At 51.0% G+C, this 14,469-nt stretch overlaps 2 protein-coding genes across 2 annotated transcripts in view; one reads left to right on the forward strand and one right to left on the reverse strand.

Moving 5' to 3' along the window:
• B4GALNT3 (beta-1,4-N-acetyl-galactosaminyltransferase 3) overlaps nt 1-8,888 on the forward strand; it is a 57,113-nt gene extending 48,225 nt beyond the window's left edge. The window contains exons 15-20 of the mRNA XM_083858642.1: nt 1,300-1,604; nt 1,961-2,114; nt 2,761-2,833; nt 3,269-3,422; nt 4,116-4,242; nt 5,021-8,888. Of these exons, the coding sequence (XP_083714768.1) occupies nt 1,300-1,604; nt 1,961-2,114; nt 2,761-2,833; nt 3,269-3,422; nt 4,116-4,242; nt 5,021-5,129 (922 nt within the window). The 3' untranslated portion in view covers nt 5,130-8,888. The remainder of the gene's footprint in view (nt 1-1,299; nt 1,605-1,960; nt 2,115-2,760; nt 2,834-3,268; nt 3,423-4,115; nt 4,243-5,020) is intronic.
• Nucleotides 8,889-11,365: 2,477 nt separating this feature from the next.
• Nucleotides 11,366-14,469, reverse strand: part of NINJ2 (ninjurin 2) — a gene marked incomplete at its 5' end in the record, with an annotated part of 42,708 nt that continues 39,604 nt past the window's right edge. Inside the window, 3 exons of the mRNA XM_083860474.1 lie at nt 11,366-11,439; nt 12,296-12,480; nt 13,754-13,985. Coding sequence (XP_083716600.1) covers nt 12,317-12,480; nt 13,754-13,985 — 396 coding nt within the window. The 3' untranslated portion in view covers nt 11,366-11,439; nt 12,296-12,316. The remainder of the gene's footprint in view (nt 11,440-12,295; nt 12,481-13,753; nt 13,986-14,469) is intronic.

Genomic DNA, 14,469 nt, shown 5'->3' on the forward strand with positions numbered 1-14,469 from the left:
GGCCTTCATTTTTATAATTATTTCACCAGTCTGTTTCCATGCAGGTTTCAGTTGGTGTTAATCTTCCTGTATGTAAGTGACCAGCATCCTGGATATTTTATGGAATGAGTGCTATTAGCTTCTAATCCCTGCTGGAAGCTGGCCTAATGCTTTGTATTAAGATCACATTTGCTTTTTCAGGGTCACATCAGTCACAGCCAGGTGTAACTGATCAGTACACACAAGATTTTCTCAGCATTTTTAACTCACTAGCATCTATTTTACACATGAAAACTTAGATAGAAAACTTTTTCTATAGATAGAAACTCTCATTATGATCTGAAAGGGCATGACCTGGCATTTCATCCAGTTTTGGCCATTCTGAATCTCCAGCTCCTGCCAGTTTTTACTGTACCATTGCTCAGTGCTACTCCATATCCTTGTTTGATAAGCTGTCAGTTTCAGTAGCCCAAACACACTCCTTGTGCCAAGATCCTTGTAGGTGGTGTTGAACACACTTGTTATTACCAGCCTGACACAATCATTCAGACACATTTGTTATTTTCCGTGTCACCTTTATTTCATCTCTCTTGCCAAATATTTTCCCTTGGCCGGAGTCCCGGGTCTAATCCCACATGCTTGTGGATTTAGGAGGAACAGGTGCTAGACATTCCCATGGGAGCTGTGGAGCAGTGCAGGAGGAGGCTGGGTTTGTGTCGGTGGGGCGGGATGAGGGAGAGCCGGGGCCGGGGTTGTGCCCACAGTGCTGTGTCCATGGGGCCGTGTCCATGGGGCCATGTCCATGGGGCCGTGTCCATGGGGCTGTGCCAACAGTGCCATGCCCAGGGCTGTGTCCACAGTGCTGTGCCCACAGTGCTGTGTCCATGGGGCTGTGTCCATGGGGCTGTGCCCACAGTGCTGTGTCCATGGGGCCATGTCCATGGGGCCGTGTCCATGGGGCTGTGCCAACAGTGCCATGCCCAGGGCTGTGTCCACAGTGCTGTGCCCACAGTGCTGTGTCCATGGGGCTGTGTCCATGGGGCTGTGCCCACAGTGCTGTGTCCATGGGGCCATGTCCATGGGGCCGTGTCCATGGGGCTGTGCCAACAGTGCCATGCCCAGGGCCGTGTCCACAGTGCTGTGCCCAAAGTGCTGTGTCCATGGGGCCGTGTCCATGGGGCTGTGCCCACAGTGCTGTGCCCACAGTGCCGTGTCCATGGGGCCGTGCCCACAGTGCTGTGCCCACAGTGCTGTGTCCATGGGGCTGTGCCCACAGTGCCGTGCCCACAGTGCCATGCCCACATCTCCGTGTCCCTGCAGGCGGTTCCAGCTGCAGCGCATCCTGAACGTGGAGAAGCGGCAGGACCGTGTCCGGGGCAGCCGGTACCTGCTGGAGCTGGAGCTGCTGGAGCTGCTGGGGCCGGCCCAGCGCCGCCTGCGCCTCTCCGAGTTCGTGTTCGCCCCGGGCTGGCCCGGCAGCGCCCGCCACGACGACGAGAGGAGGATGAGGAGCCTGGCCTGGGGACAACGCCGGCACCTGATGGCCGTGGACAGCGAGCCCGAGCTGTGCTGGCCCCAGGGCTTCTCCTGGAACCACCGAGCCGTGGTGCACTTCGTGGTGCCGGGTGAGTGAGGGGCCTACCTCCAGAGGGGTTCCCTGGGACGGTCCTGTTCTATGGGGCTGAGCCAGTCCTACCCGGGTCACTTCCAGTTTCTGTTCTCTCCAAGTGAAATACCCTCAGAAATGTGGTAGGGCCCAAGCAGCCATGGCTTGTAAACTCAGAGAAAAACCCATGACACGGGGTGGGAAAGAACCCACACAGATTCCTTGGCTCTGTGGGCCAGGTTTTCAGCCTGGGCCTATTTCATCATCCTTAAAGGGTTATTGGGGTTTAACAGGAGGCAAGAAGCCTTGCCTATTGAGAAAAAACACCATTGAAACCAGTTTGCTTTGGCTCTCCCTCTATTGCAACACAACCAGTGAAAAACCAGGCCCGTTGGGTGCTGCAGTTCATCTCTGACATGGAAGAGCTGTTCCGGGTCACCAAGGATCCCTACTTCAGCATCATCATCACAGACTACAGCAGTGAAGACATGGATGTGGAGAAGGCTCTGAAGAGGTCTGCCCTGCACAGGTGAGAGTTCTGCTTGCTCACAAAAAGCCACTCACACACGTATCCCTGCAAATAGCACATCTGGCAGTCTCTGTGTGTTGGCCAGGCACAGCCTGCTGCAGCTGGAACACCACAGACACCATCATCCAGACCTTCCACATACACATCCATGTGTTTTTGTTGTGATGTGGACACACACACATGTGTGGAAAAGTGTAAGGCAATACCTAGTGTAGTCTTCCAGCTAAATTTATTGAATTTGTTTCTTTTTTCAAGGTTTCAAAAGAGAAAAGAGAAAGCAAGTCTCCCAGTGATGGGGCAGGGGGAGAAGAGAAAAGACAAGGAAGTTGTGAGAAGGGGGACAGAAAGCTTGCTGGAACCTCCCTGCTCTGATCTGACACAGCTTTGGCTGGTCATTTCCATTACCAGGGTTTTCCAGGCCTAGTCCTAGGACAGAGCTGGGCTAGAGCTCAGAAGAGTTTTGCCAGGCTCTGTTCAGGGGCACACAGGGAGCAGGAGCAGTGCTGGGTCTGTGCACTCCCCCAGAAAAGGTTTCCTCTGCTCCAGAGGGTGCACGGGGAGGGCAGCTGCACAGCCCAGTGCTGGTGTGGCACTGCCTGTGGTGTCTCCTGTGCCACTGACATTCCCTTTCCCCTGTGACCCCCAGCTATCAGTACCTGAAGCTGACAGGGAATTTTGAGCGTTCTGCTGGGCTGCAGGCGGGGATTGACCTCATAACGGTGAGTCTGGGGGCCTTGGGTGGGCTGAGGGGTGTGTACTGTGTGTCTGGTGCTGCCACTGCCTTTGGGACTGAACACACTGGATTTCAGGGAAGGGAATAGCCTAGCAGACCAGTTCAATGTCCTTCCAGAATAAGGGTCTCTTTATTCTGAGGATCTTGTGTCTGTCTGATTCTTGGTCCACCTGCTGGGACTGTCAGACAGGAGGGAAACCAGCAGTAGCAGCTTTGTGATCCTGGCTCTGCCAGGTCAAGTCATGGTGTTTCACACTCACCATTGAACAGCCACTCAGTGGATGCTTTGCCAGCCCTGGGGATCTCAGTTTCTGATGCAGTAATGAGCTTTTGACTCACATATCTCTGTCTTCCTGCCCCTCAAGAAAGATTTACTGAAAGTCAACCTATTTTTCTCCCCAACCGGTGCTGTTGGTTGCAGGACCCGCACAGCATTGTCTTCCTGTGTGACCTCCACATCCACTTCCCAGCTGGAGTCATAGATTCCATCAGGAAGCACTGCGTGGAAGGCAAGATGGCCTTTGCCCCCATGGTCATGAGGCTGCACTGTGGGATGTCCCCACAGTGGCCTGATGGTAAGAGGGCTCAGACTCTGGGGAATGGGGAAAGAAGGAAGTGCCTTCCTCCTCTGGCACTGTCAAGGTCTGGAGCTTGAGGTACTTCCAGGTCCCCAGGATGAGTGTGTGTTAGACATGGGATGGGGTTGAACAGCATCAGGTACATGGAATTTGAGATCCAAAAGCTACCAGAGCCCTTAATCTGATGTTTCTCCTGGTTGTCTCCTGGGGCTCTTTATGGATTTAAGGACCTTGGAAAAAAATCCTTTATTTCTGTCTGTCTGTCCATCTCTTTCTCTTCTTAGCAGGCACAGCGTGTCCTGAGGGGAGCTGGTACACCAGGGGGTAAAGGAAACCAAGCCAAGCTGGAGGGAGAAAGGGATAGGATTTCTTTTAGACAGAGGGGCCATCCTGAGCCGTCCAGGCACAGGGACAGCCCTGGGAAAGCTGGGACAGTCCAGGAATGGTGTTGCCAAGCAGGAGATGTGAGAGGCTCTGCTAACAAGTTAATGGGACAGACCATGGTGTCTGTCCACAAGCCTTTCTCATTCCCAGAGCTGGCTGGCATGGCTGGCTCTGCCTTGGTGCTCAGTTTACTCCCTGCTGACAACATTTGCTGAAAGCACCTTGTGCCTCACTCCAGCAGCTCTGCTGTATCCGCCAGTGGTTCAAAACCCCAACAAAGCTGTGCCTCTTCTGTGCTCTCCTCAGGCTACTGGGAGGTGAATGGGTTTGGTCTCCTGGGCATATACAAGTCTGACCTGGACAAAATTGGAGGCATGAACACAAAAGAGTTTCGGGACCGCTGGGGAGGAGAGGACTGGGAACTCCTGGACAGGTAGGAATCCACTGTCATTGTTCAAGTGCTCAAGAGAGGAAGCCCATCAGATCCTGGAGAGCCATGGGAGGGCAGATCTAAGGAGACTGAGATGACTACTGCCACCATAACCTTGGCCACTGAGGGAAAGTCTGAGCATATCCTGACGCCAAACCTAGTATGTGAGGAGACACAAAGCACTCAACTGCAGCCACTAGTAAGAGAAGAGGTGTTTTCTGCTGCCTTCCAGCCACAATGCTGGTTGGTCTCATGCAGATCAGGCACTGGTGGTTGTGAAGACTTTGTCCTCCTCAAGCACTGCAGAACACGGTCTTGGTCCCTCACATTTCCCATATGACATTTAGCAATTGAATTGCCTTGAAGACCAGCTGGTGGAGAGGCATTTAAAGATTATGAGTTAAATTTTCTGAGGATTTTGTGATGAGGGATCTCTGCTGCACAAATCCTGGGCCTCTGGGTTTGGAGGTGTAGGGTTTGGCCCCTGTCCTGTCTTTTCTGTCAGCTGACTGCAATCCAGTGCTGCCAGATGTCTTTCCTCCTGTCCTGGATAGGAGGCATGTTCCTCCTGGGCAGTCCTGCTCTCCAGGATGTACAAACACTCAGAAAGGGTCATTAGATTCCTCCTTATGGATACAGGACACCCCTGAGCTATCCTGGACCATCCAATTTGCTTCCAGTCTCTTGTCAACAGCGCAGCTTAAAAAAGAGTTTTCCTGGGGCTGAGTCCTCAGTGTCTTTGGGATGAAATCTTGCCTAAGTCTACTCCTCTCTCTGCCAGGATCTTACAGGCTGGGCTGGAAGTGGAGCGTCTGGCCCTGAGGAACTTTTTCCACTGGTTTCACTCGAAGCGGGGCATGTGGAACCGGCGCCAGCTGAGGACAGGGTAGCCTCCAGCCCCAGAGCCACCATCTCATCCAGATGTGCACTTTACCAGGGCACACAGCCCAGTGCCCCAACCCTTCATCTGCCTCCAGAGCCCTCTGATGGCACCTGGCACAGCCCAGGAAGGGGCCAGCGGGGCGGGAGCTTCTCTGGCAGCCGCTGCATCCAGCACACGGATCCCTGGGGCTGGGAGGAGTGTGGGGAGTGTGACAAGGGAGGGACTTGGGTTCCCTGCCATGCAGTCTGGTGGAAGGTACACTGGGAGAGGTGCTGTGTTTCCTGTTGAGTCCTGCACCGAACAAACACAAATCCCAGCTAAGCCCAGAATGGTTAATTCGTAGCAACGCAGCTTCTCTTTCAAAACTTGAATGGAAAAAAAAAGGAAAAGAACTCACAACCGTCCCCATTTCCCCTCCTTGGCCATCTCTCCAGTACCTGTGATTTTGGACAGGGGACCAAAGTTCTCTGATCAGTCTTGCACCCACATGCCCATGTGCTGACTTAAGGAAATCTGGGTGCAGAGGAGCTGACAGGCACTTTAGGCTGCTGGTGCTTAGATGTTTCTCTGTGCTTTTCACTCTGGTCATTATGAAAAACTGTGCTCGTGTTCAGCAAATCATGGGCTGTGGATGGAGTTGCAAATACATTTCCCCTACAAGAGCCACAATTTGCCGTGGCTGGGTGAGCTGGCAAGGGTGATGTGACAATTCCACCTAAATTATTGACCCACTGCCTGAGGGTGGTGGAGGGGCTCTACAGAGAAGCTGTCAGGGCATCTCAGGAGGAACTTTGCAGCCTTATCTGACAGACGTGTGTTTGTCCTAACAATATCAGGGAAACCCTAGCAGGGAGGAAGTGGCAATATTTTGTTAGTTGAAATATTGTGATTTGTCAGAAGAGGAGACAGAGTCTCCTGCTCTCAAGATCCTGTACATTTATGCAGCATCTAAAAGTTAATTTAATAACTTATGGTCTCCCAGTTGTGTCTCGTCCTAGTTTGACTCTTTTGTAGAGAGCAGGTTTCTGTTTGAGGAGCCAGCACAGCTGTTGGTGCTTCATTCCTGGAGCAGCCCTGGGAGCTCTGGCCTGGTACAGAGGAGGTGGCCTCAGGTCTTGGCACATGCACTGGGTGTAACCGGCAGTGAGGACAGAAGAGTGAACAAAGGGATGGGCAAACCCATGCTGTCATTGATGCAAGAACTGTGGGGAGAGCACACAGCTGGCCTGGTGCTACAGGGGAGTCTCATCCCATAAAACTCCTGTTAGTGTAACGCAAGAGGTTTTTCACCCTGTAACCATTTTAGAAGACTATACAAACCCAGAAATTCCAAGTCACTCAGTGCTTTCCACTGGAGCTTCAGTGTCCCTGTACCATGCTGAGAAGGTGGTCTCAAGCTCGAGGGGAGAGTGTGACACAGGATGCTGCTCATGGTGCCCAGTTCTGAGGGGAATTGCTGGGAAGGAGAAATGGATGTATGCAGAACACAGGCAAAACTGACTGGTACTAGATTTTTATACTCTTTTCTGATGGAGTAGATGCCAATTGAGAATAGGCATTCATTTATTACTGGGTCTGTGAGCCTTGACAAGTCCATCAGGTTCCACTATTGCAGTAGAAAACTGAACATGCAAGTTCTGGCTCGTGAGATAGAAATCATGTCAGATCATCTGTTTGCATCACTCTGGGTTTTTCTGTGAGTGATGGATTTAGAAAAGGTCAACCAGATACCAGAAAGTTCTGCTCTGCAGTGGGCAGCTGTGGTGAGAAGTGGACAGGAGTGAGGGCTGTGTCTCTGAATCCGTGGAGCCTTTGCCAGAGTGGAGGCACTGAATATCCCAGAAGGAGCAGCTTTAGCCAGCTGCCCAAGCCAGAGTAGTCTTCCTATTGAGGGAAAATGCCCATGCAGATACTAAGAGATTAAATCATGGCAGTTGGGGTGAGAGGGAAGAGCCAGACAACAGTCAACACTTCTTTTTATTTTTTTTTTTTAAGTATTACAGGAGTTTAGGAGATCAGAGCTCTGTGATGCAATGCTGCAATAAGCTCTGTTTCTGCCTGGAATGTGCAGTGTCAGTCATGCTCTGGGTGCAAGTCAGAGCCTGTGTTTCCCTCAGACACAGCACAACTGCAGCAGTGTGCAGGTGAGGTGCTCTCCAGGCTGCAGGAGTGTGCCTGCACGGCCTGTCCAGGCTGGCTGTGGCACACAATGCCTCTGGAATGGGGAGAGGCTGGCAGGAGGGACAGGAGCAGCTGTCTGGGCCCCAGCTGGGAGCAGCGTGGTGCCTGCTCTGCACATGGAGAGCTGCTGCCTTCTGTGGCAGCACACGAGTCAGGCACGGGGAGGAGGAGTTACTTGTACAGATGTGCATCCACATCTGGCTGTGGATGTGGTCTGCAGCACCCACAGTTGGCAGCTGGCATCCATCTGCAGACACTGGCAAGAATTGGGTGCATTCAGAAGGTAACTCATTTGGTATAAATGACAGGAGTCTTCCCCACCACAGAGGACAGCCAGCCTTTAAAGACTAGACTGGACAGCAGGGCAGCACTGCCAGCAGAATTTGAGGGGTTTGCCCCCATTTTTCAGCTGTGACTGTACCCTCCCTTCACACCTTGTAACCCAGGCCAGTGGTGAGCAGAACTACCTCATGAGGACTCCTTGGTGGAGATGTGAGGCGTTACTGGTTTGCAGTGCAGTTCTCTGATGGCCACTGTCCCCAGTGTCAGAGCTGCCATCTCCACTGTTCCTCCCTTTCAGGGGGAATTCTCGGTTGGTGTCCAGGCACTGCAGTAGTAAACGTGATTAGTGCTAATTGGCACTAGCTGGCACTAATTGGCACCAGCTCTGTGGAGGAGCTTGGAGAGCCCATGGGGACACAAACTCTCCCAGCCCACGTGCTCAGAGGCCTCACTGCAGGCTGCAGGGGGACAAGGGGCTCCACACTCCCCAGTTTCCTGGCTAGCAGCAAACCTTGCAGGAGCGGTGCTGGGCTTTGCTCTGAGGCTGCTGCCCCTCTTCCAAAGTGAGCTGCAGCTTTCCCCCCAGACAGAGTCACAGAGAGGGGGAGAGCAGGAAGCACAGCTGGAGAAGAGCCCCCAGCCATGCACTGAGAGAACATGGCCAGGAAGCTGACTCCCCTCCACAGCTGGTCACATTTCTGTCACCAGGATCTGTTTAGGAAGCTGTGTTGGAGTTTGTGTCCTTCATGTGCATCCTGGCTGTGTCCTGCCTGGACAGCTGGAGGAAGTCACTTGCACAGGATTTTCCTTGCACCAGGCCAGGAGCAAGGTGCTGCAGCAGCTGTTTGGGTGGGGAGATGATGGACAGTCCTGCAGAAGGGACCCTCTCCAGGGCAGGGTGTGACCAGGCTGGGGAGCCCAGGCCACAAAGTGTGAGGTGGAGGGCAAGGGGCTCTGCCTACAAATGTGACTGTGTCTTCAGGACTGGAGTGTGGGGCTCGGGCTTGCTTTGCACGTCAGCAAGGGAATGAAGAAGGGCTGGCATTTAATCTGAGCAAAGTGTATTGTGTGAAAATTATTATTTGTTTCATCATTGTCTTAATGTTTGCCCGGTATGAACATCTCTCCTCATGTCCTACAAATGTCTGAAGTTGATTGTCTTTTAGATACAGATGCCTTGTGTTGAAAATCTGAGTTTGTACCTTTGAGTTACCTGCCTTAAAATGGCTCTGTGCCTTCAAGACGACTCCTGAGCCACCTCTCTGTTGGAGCTGGGGGATAAACAGATTCTCCTTTGTGTTTTATAAATACATTGTCTTCCTACAAGAGCTCTCTTCTGTCTGTGTGTTAACTCGCACCCACATCCCTGTGCAGCAGGGATTAGAGCCCAGGTGTGCTCTGTCCTCATTAGCTGGAAGCACCAGAGAGAGGGATGACTCTGCCTTGGCCAGCAGTGAGCCCTGCTTCAGCCCCCTCTGCATCTCTGGGAAGTGGGATGGCAACACTTTCCTGCTGTCTACATGGGTTTTGTCTCATGGTGGAGGCAGTGGTCAAATACACATTTCAACAAAGCATGAGTGAGGTGTGATGAGAGGCTGTGGAAAACACAGTGGTGCTGCTGGCAAGGAGAGGACAGATCCTGGAGAAAACCACAGGTGGGAGCCTAGACCTGAGCCCAGGGCTTGGCACAGCCCACACTAATGGGAGTTCAGCTCTTTCACAGCTGCTGCTTATTTGGGTTCAATTTTGGCCCATTTACACTTCAACTGTGCCTTCTTTGAGAATCAAAAGCTTGGCAGCAGTGGGAGTCACACACAAAGGGGAAAAGGCAGCCAAGGTTGCTAATGAGTGTGATTGCACTATAACAAGAAATGATTAATATTAGAGGAGATGGAGGGAAAGTGTTCCAGTGTGCTGCCAGTCTTTGCCTGCCTGGGGTGAGGGGCAGGAAGGCCCCTCTGCTCCTGCAGGCCCCACATGCTGCCATACCCCATCCAGGAGCTCTCTGGAACAATGATGGAGTTAAGATCTGGTAAGGAAATTCCCCTCATTGCTTCTTTCCCTGCTGAACCTTTCCTATTTTTCCCTCTCTTCACAATTCAGCCATCAATGCTGATTGCTTTGCCTCTTGCTCCATGAAGCAGTGAGTCCCAGGGTTTGGGGTCTGCGTGCAGAAATGGAATTTTTTACCTTGCCATGAACCCAGCCAGCAGCAGTGCCTGACAGCCCTTGGCTTGTGGTTCTGCTGTGCCTACAACTCTCTCTGCTGCCTCTGGAGCGAAGCCTTTTTCTGGAGGGGGTGGATAACAGCCTTGCCAGAAACATCCCCCCCTCTTTGCTGCCAGGCAGAGCAAAGGCTGAGGACCAAGTTCAGCAGCAAACTCGGAGTCACCCCAGACCAGAGTGGAGAACAAGTCTCTGCCTGCTTCACCTAACAGAGCTCAGACTGTGCTCAGCTTTGCCACCTCAGGTGCTGGTAAATACAGAACGGGTATTTTCCACCCTCCCCTTTTTATGCAACTTTGCTTCAGCTCAGAGAAGCCACTGTTGGTTTCAGGTGCTAAACTGCTGCTGGCCCTGGCCTCAGCCACCACCTTCGTGGGCAGGATCAGTCACAGCCTCTCAGGAAAAGCACCACGAGTGGCTGACACAAATTCGGGTTTGTAAAGTCAAGTTCAGAATACAAATGAAACCTGTCTGCATCTAAGTGTCAGACACTCCCAATAGCTCCAGAAGACTGGTGTGAGGATGTTTTCATGGCATTTCCCTCTCAGGGGTGGGAAGGATATATAAAATGACATGTCCATATTAAACTCTGATTCTGCAGTACAGTGGAGAAATCATTTAATAATCAAAAGAGCATGTAATTATTTAAATAGGCTTACATAAGGCTATTAAAATACCATTTTTTAGCATGACTATAGAGTTAAAAAATTTAGGATCAAAAATTTTTACTCTTTAATAAAAATCTTGAAGCTCATTAATTCAAAGGATATTTTTTAAGGAAACAAATTGTTCTAATACAAGAGAATTACCAGAGCTGTCATTATAAACTAAATACATTTTAAAACATTTACATTAGTGATAAGAATAAATCATAATGGTGATTTTTTATAAGGTAACAAGCTATTCAGCTGTAATTTTTCATTGTGGCAATAAGGCTAGGCTGTGTCCTTATGTATAATGTTTCTTCATTTTCTACTAAATATTGTCAGGCTGTTCTGACATCATTCCTGATAGGTCCCTGATGCTGACATCAGACCACAATAACTATTTTCTGTCCTTGTTAATATTCCAGTGCTGGAAGTATCTGATTGTTTTCTTAACTATGTCACATTTCATCTTAAACAACTAGGAAGACATTTGAACTGGTTCTAGCTATCTTCATGTGCACATAACCATTCTATCCTAGGAAAAGCTGTTTTTCACTTTGAGAAATCCAACCCAGCATTTGGGAGGTAAACTATTAGGTAGAATTGCTTTAAGGACATCAACTTATGTTTGAGACAAAGAAAAAACCAAACCTGGACTTATTTATTTAGCCTACAAAGTAAATCATTCAGTCCTCTCTACCAAATGAGCCAATATTGAATATGTGAAGCAGGCAGCTAAAATAAGAGACTTGCAGAACTGCACTTTTAAAATATATACCTGCTGCTGTTGCTGCAGTTTTCTCTTGCAAAGTTTGCTCTGGCTTGGAAAGGCAATGTTCCCACCCCTCAGCTGCAAAAGCTTTACAGTGAGGGGCTGGTGGCACACACAGAGATTGGAAGTTTAACCCGAATTTCTGGACTCATCGAGGGTCTCCTGCTGAGGTCAGTGGAGATGTGGAGGAGAGCTGCACTGCTCAGACCCTGCAGGGGGACAAGAAATGCCGGTAAGGTCACCTCAGCTGTGTGCATGGCCAGGGAGGAGCAGTCCCAGCCACTGCTGGACACCACAGCTGCCCCTGCACCTCTGGGTGCTGCTCTTCAGCCCTTGCCCCTCTCTGCATCCCAAACCTGCAATGTTTTATAGAAGCTTTTGGCCTTTGCATCCTCCCTCACCACAGCATGTCTGCTGAGCTTTCTTGTCTGTTTCCCTGGTACATTGCATTTAAACTGTGTTTGCATTTTGCAGGTCATGTAAGCAAGAAATGTGAATTTTGCTTCTTGAGCTGAAGTGCTTTTGATTTAAGAACACATCATTCCCCCGCTGATGTGGCATGGGAACACAACCATTTGGATGGACTCTGATTTACAGGGCTTCCTTGAAAAGGAGCATTAGGTGCTTAAAACAGTCCCTGCCAAACCACAGTGGCTGTTGTAAAGAGCTCTTCCCCCCTGCCCTGCCCAGCACCTTCCTTTCCCTCTGCTCAGATAGTGCTGCTGTCTTGGGGTTCCTCCCAGAACACACCCAGTTTTCTTCCCCAGCTTCAGCTCCCATCCACAACTGCTGTTCATATCTAGCATGAGCTCTGCAGCCTTCCAAAAACCACTTGGTGCCAATAAATCCCAGGTGTTTGGTGTTCTTGCTTTAGAGACCAAGTGAGGAGAACTCCTCCTCTGAGGGAATTTGTTCAATGGCTGCAGGTTTTTGTGGGACAGCAATGAGCCTGTGGAAAGGCTTTGTTAATTTGTGCAGCTTTACCTTCTCCACCTTGCAGTGATGTTTTCTGGGAATGAGAGCCCTCCCAGGGGCTGGCAGTGATGGGAACTCACCCTTTCTTACCTGAGTCCACTGCCCCACAAATTAATAAGGTCCAAAATTCCTGGTAGGGTAGAGGCCAGTCTTCTGCACCCCAAAGGCCGTGATGAAGATGTTGAGGATGACTGTGACGAAGATGAGAGCTGTGGCAGCGTTGTTGAGTATGTTCAGGCGGGGTTGCTTTGCAATGTCATTCAGGTTCAAACGAGCTGTACAACACAATGCAAAACGTGAAGGGGGTTTGCAGACTGGCTCCAAGTGCCCCAGCTCCTGGAGGCCTCCCCTGCCTGGGAAATGTTCATGGTGCCCCTCAGTGCTGGGGTCACAAAGCAGAGGGAGCAGCCACAGGAATGCTACAGGAGCCACAGCTTGCTCTGGGATGACACAGAAGGATGGAGCAGAGAAAAACTCATCTTGTTTTGTTTTTTTGGCAAAGTTCTTTGTTTTGCCATGGAGGTGCCATGGCCCTGCTATGGGTCAGCCCTAAAGAGGCAAGTTACTGCTGCTCACCAGGCAGACACATGCCATGGTCCCCCCAACACTGCATGGCCATGGGACATGGTGAGGGCAGCTGTGGGACATGGGAGACAAAGACAGCAATGCTCTGGTTGCTCTGGGAGGTCAGTCATCAGTCCCTTCCTGACACCCAGATGTGACCTGTGTGGTGCACCACTCTCAGCCCTGGAACAGGAATGGGTCAGTCCTGGCTGATGGACACTGATCCCTTCAGACACAGCAATACTCTGGTGACCAGGAATGCCTGGCCATGCAAACACCAGCCATGGTGTGGTCCCTTGTCCCCTTTCTCCCCCCAGCTGGCTCCAGCCATCTCAGCTGCCACCAGGAAAAGTTGTGGTGTGTGTGACAGGGGAAGGAAAACGTCACAGATTTCCCAAAGCCTCCAGTCCTCTGTCCCCCATAAAAACCCCTGTAGGATACTCAGGGAAATGCAGCATTTTGCAGGGTTTTAGTACTGGGAATCTGTTGGGGACTGAAATACAGCAACTCCAGCGTGAGATGGAGCACTGGGCAAGCACCAGCAGACCAATGCTGGTGTTAATGTACTGCCTGTAGGCCACAAGGAAAACTGTGGGACTGGTTAAATGTGAGATTAATATAGGGAATACATCTGCCTAAATTGTTCTGTTAGGTCCCAAATGAAGTAAGATATAAAATACAGCTGAAATGTAGTGTCTGCAAGAGCTGCATGAAGGAGCACACAACAGCAGGGGCAGCAAGGGGCCCAGCTTGGCTAAATCCCCACTCTCACTGGGATGGGGCTCAGCAGTGGGAAAGTGAAGGAGGAGTTGTGTCCAGAGATGTGCAAATGGAAAACAAGCCACCCACCATTCTGAGTGACACTGACCCCCCCCTACCACCCACCCCAGCCCTGGATGGAGCCAGAGGGGCCTTGTCTGGAGGAAGAGGCTCCCCCCTTTCCCCCCAGGCCAGCCCTGCCAGGGTGCACGGCCACCACCTTACCAGTGATGATGAGGAGGATCCCAATGAGCACCTGGAAGAAGAGGGAGATGCTGATGAGCACGACGAGGGCGGCATAGTACTGGAAGGAGGTTCCCTGCTCCAGCACAGCCTTGAGCTGGGTGACGTTGGCCATGAAGAGGGCCACGTCCAGCATGCTCTCGGCCACGCTCTTCTTGGTGGCGTAGTGGTTGATGTTCATGGGCCCGTTGACCCGCAGGTGAGGAGCCACACCCTGGGGAGACAGGAGGAACCACAGGCACTGCTGAGCCAGCACACACATCTGAGTCCAGTGGGATGCTGACTTCTCCCTGGTGTTTATCTAGAAACTTGGGAAAGGGCCAGAATTCGACGTTTTAAACATGTTGAGAGTACCCAGTTCCCCCTCGCAGTTGCCTCATGGTATTAATAGGCACAAGATACTTGCTGTAATGAAGAGCACAGCAAGGTTAAAAAAATAATGGGTATTTTTGTGGAAAACAAGCTTGTCCAGAGTTACAATGATGTAGATTATCCGAAAGCCAGGGATTTTGCAAGGAATATTAAATTCTCTTCCTTCAGGACACAGACAAAACTCAAATGCACGAGAGATTAGAGATAGATCCTCTCTTTGGGTTGGGTGTTGTGTTTAATATCATTATCAATGATCTGGATGAGAGGATGGAGTGCACCCTCAGGCAGGCAAACACCAGGCTGGGTGGGAGTGCTGACCTGCTGGG

Source organism: Zosterops lateralis, assembly GCF_965231275.1.
Source record: "Zosterops lateralis genome assembly, chromosome: 4".
Classification (NCBI taxonomy): domain Eukaryota; kingdom Metazoa; phylum Chordata; class Aves; order Passeriformes; family Zosteropidae; genus Zosterops; species Zosterops lateralis.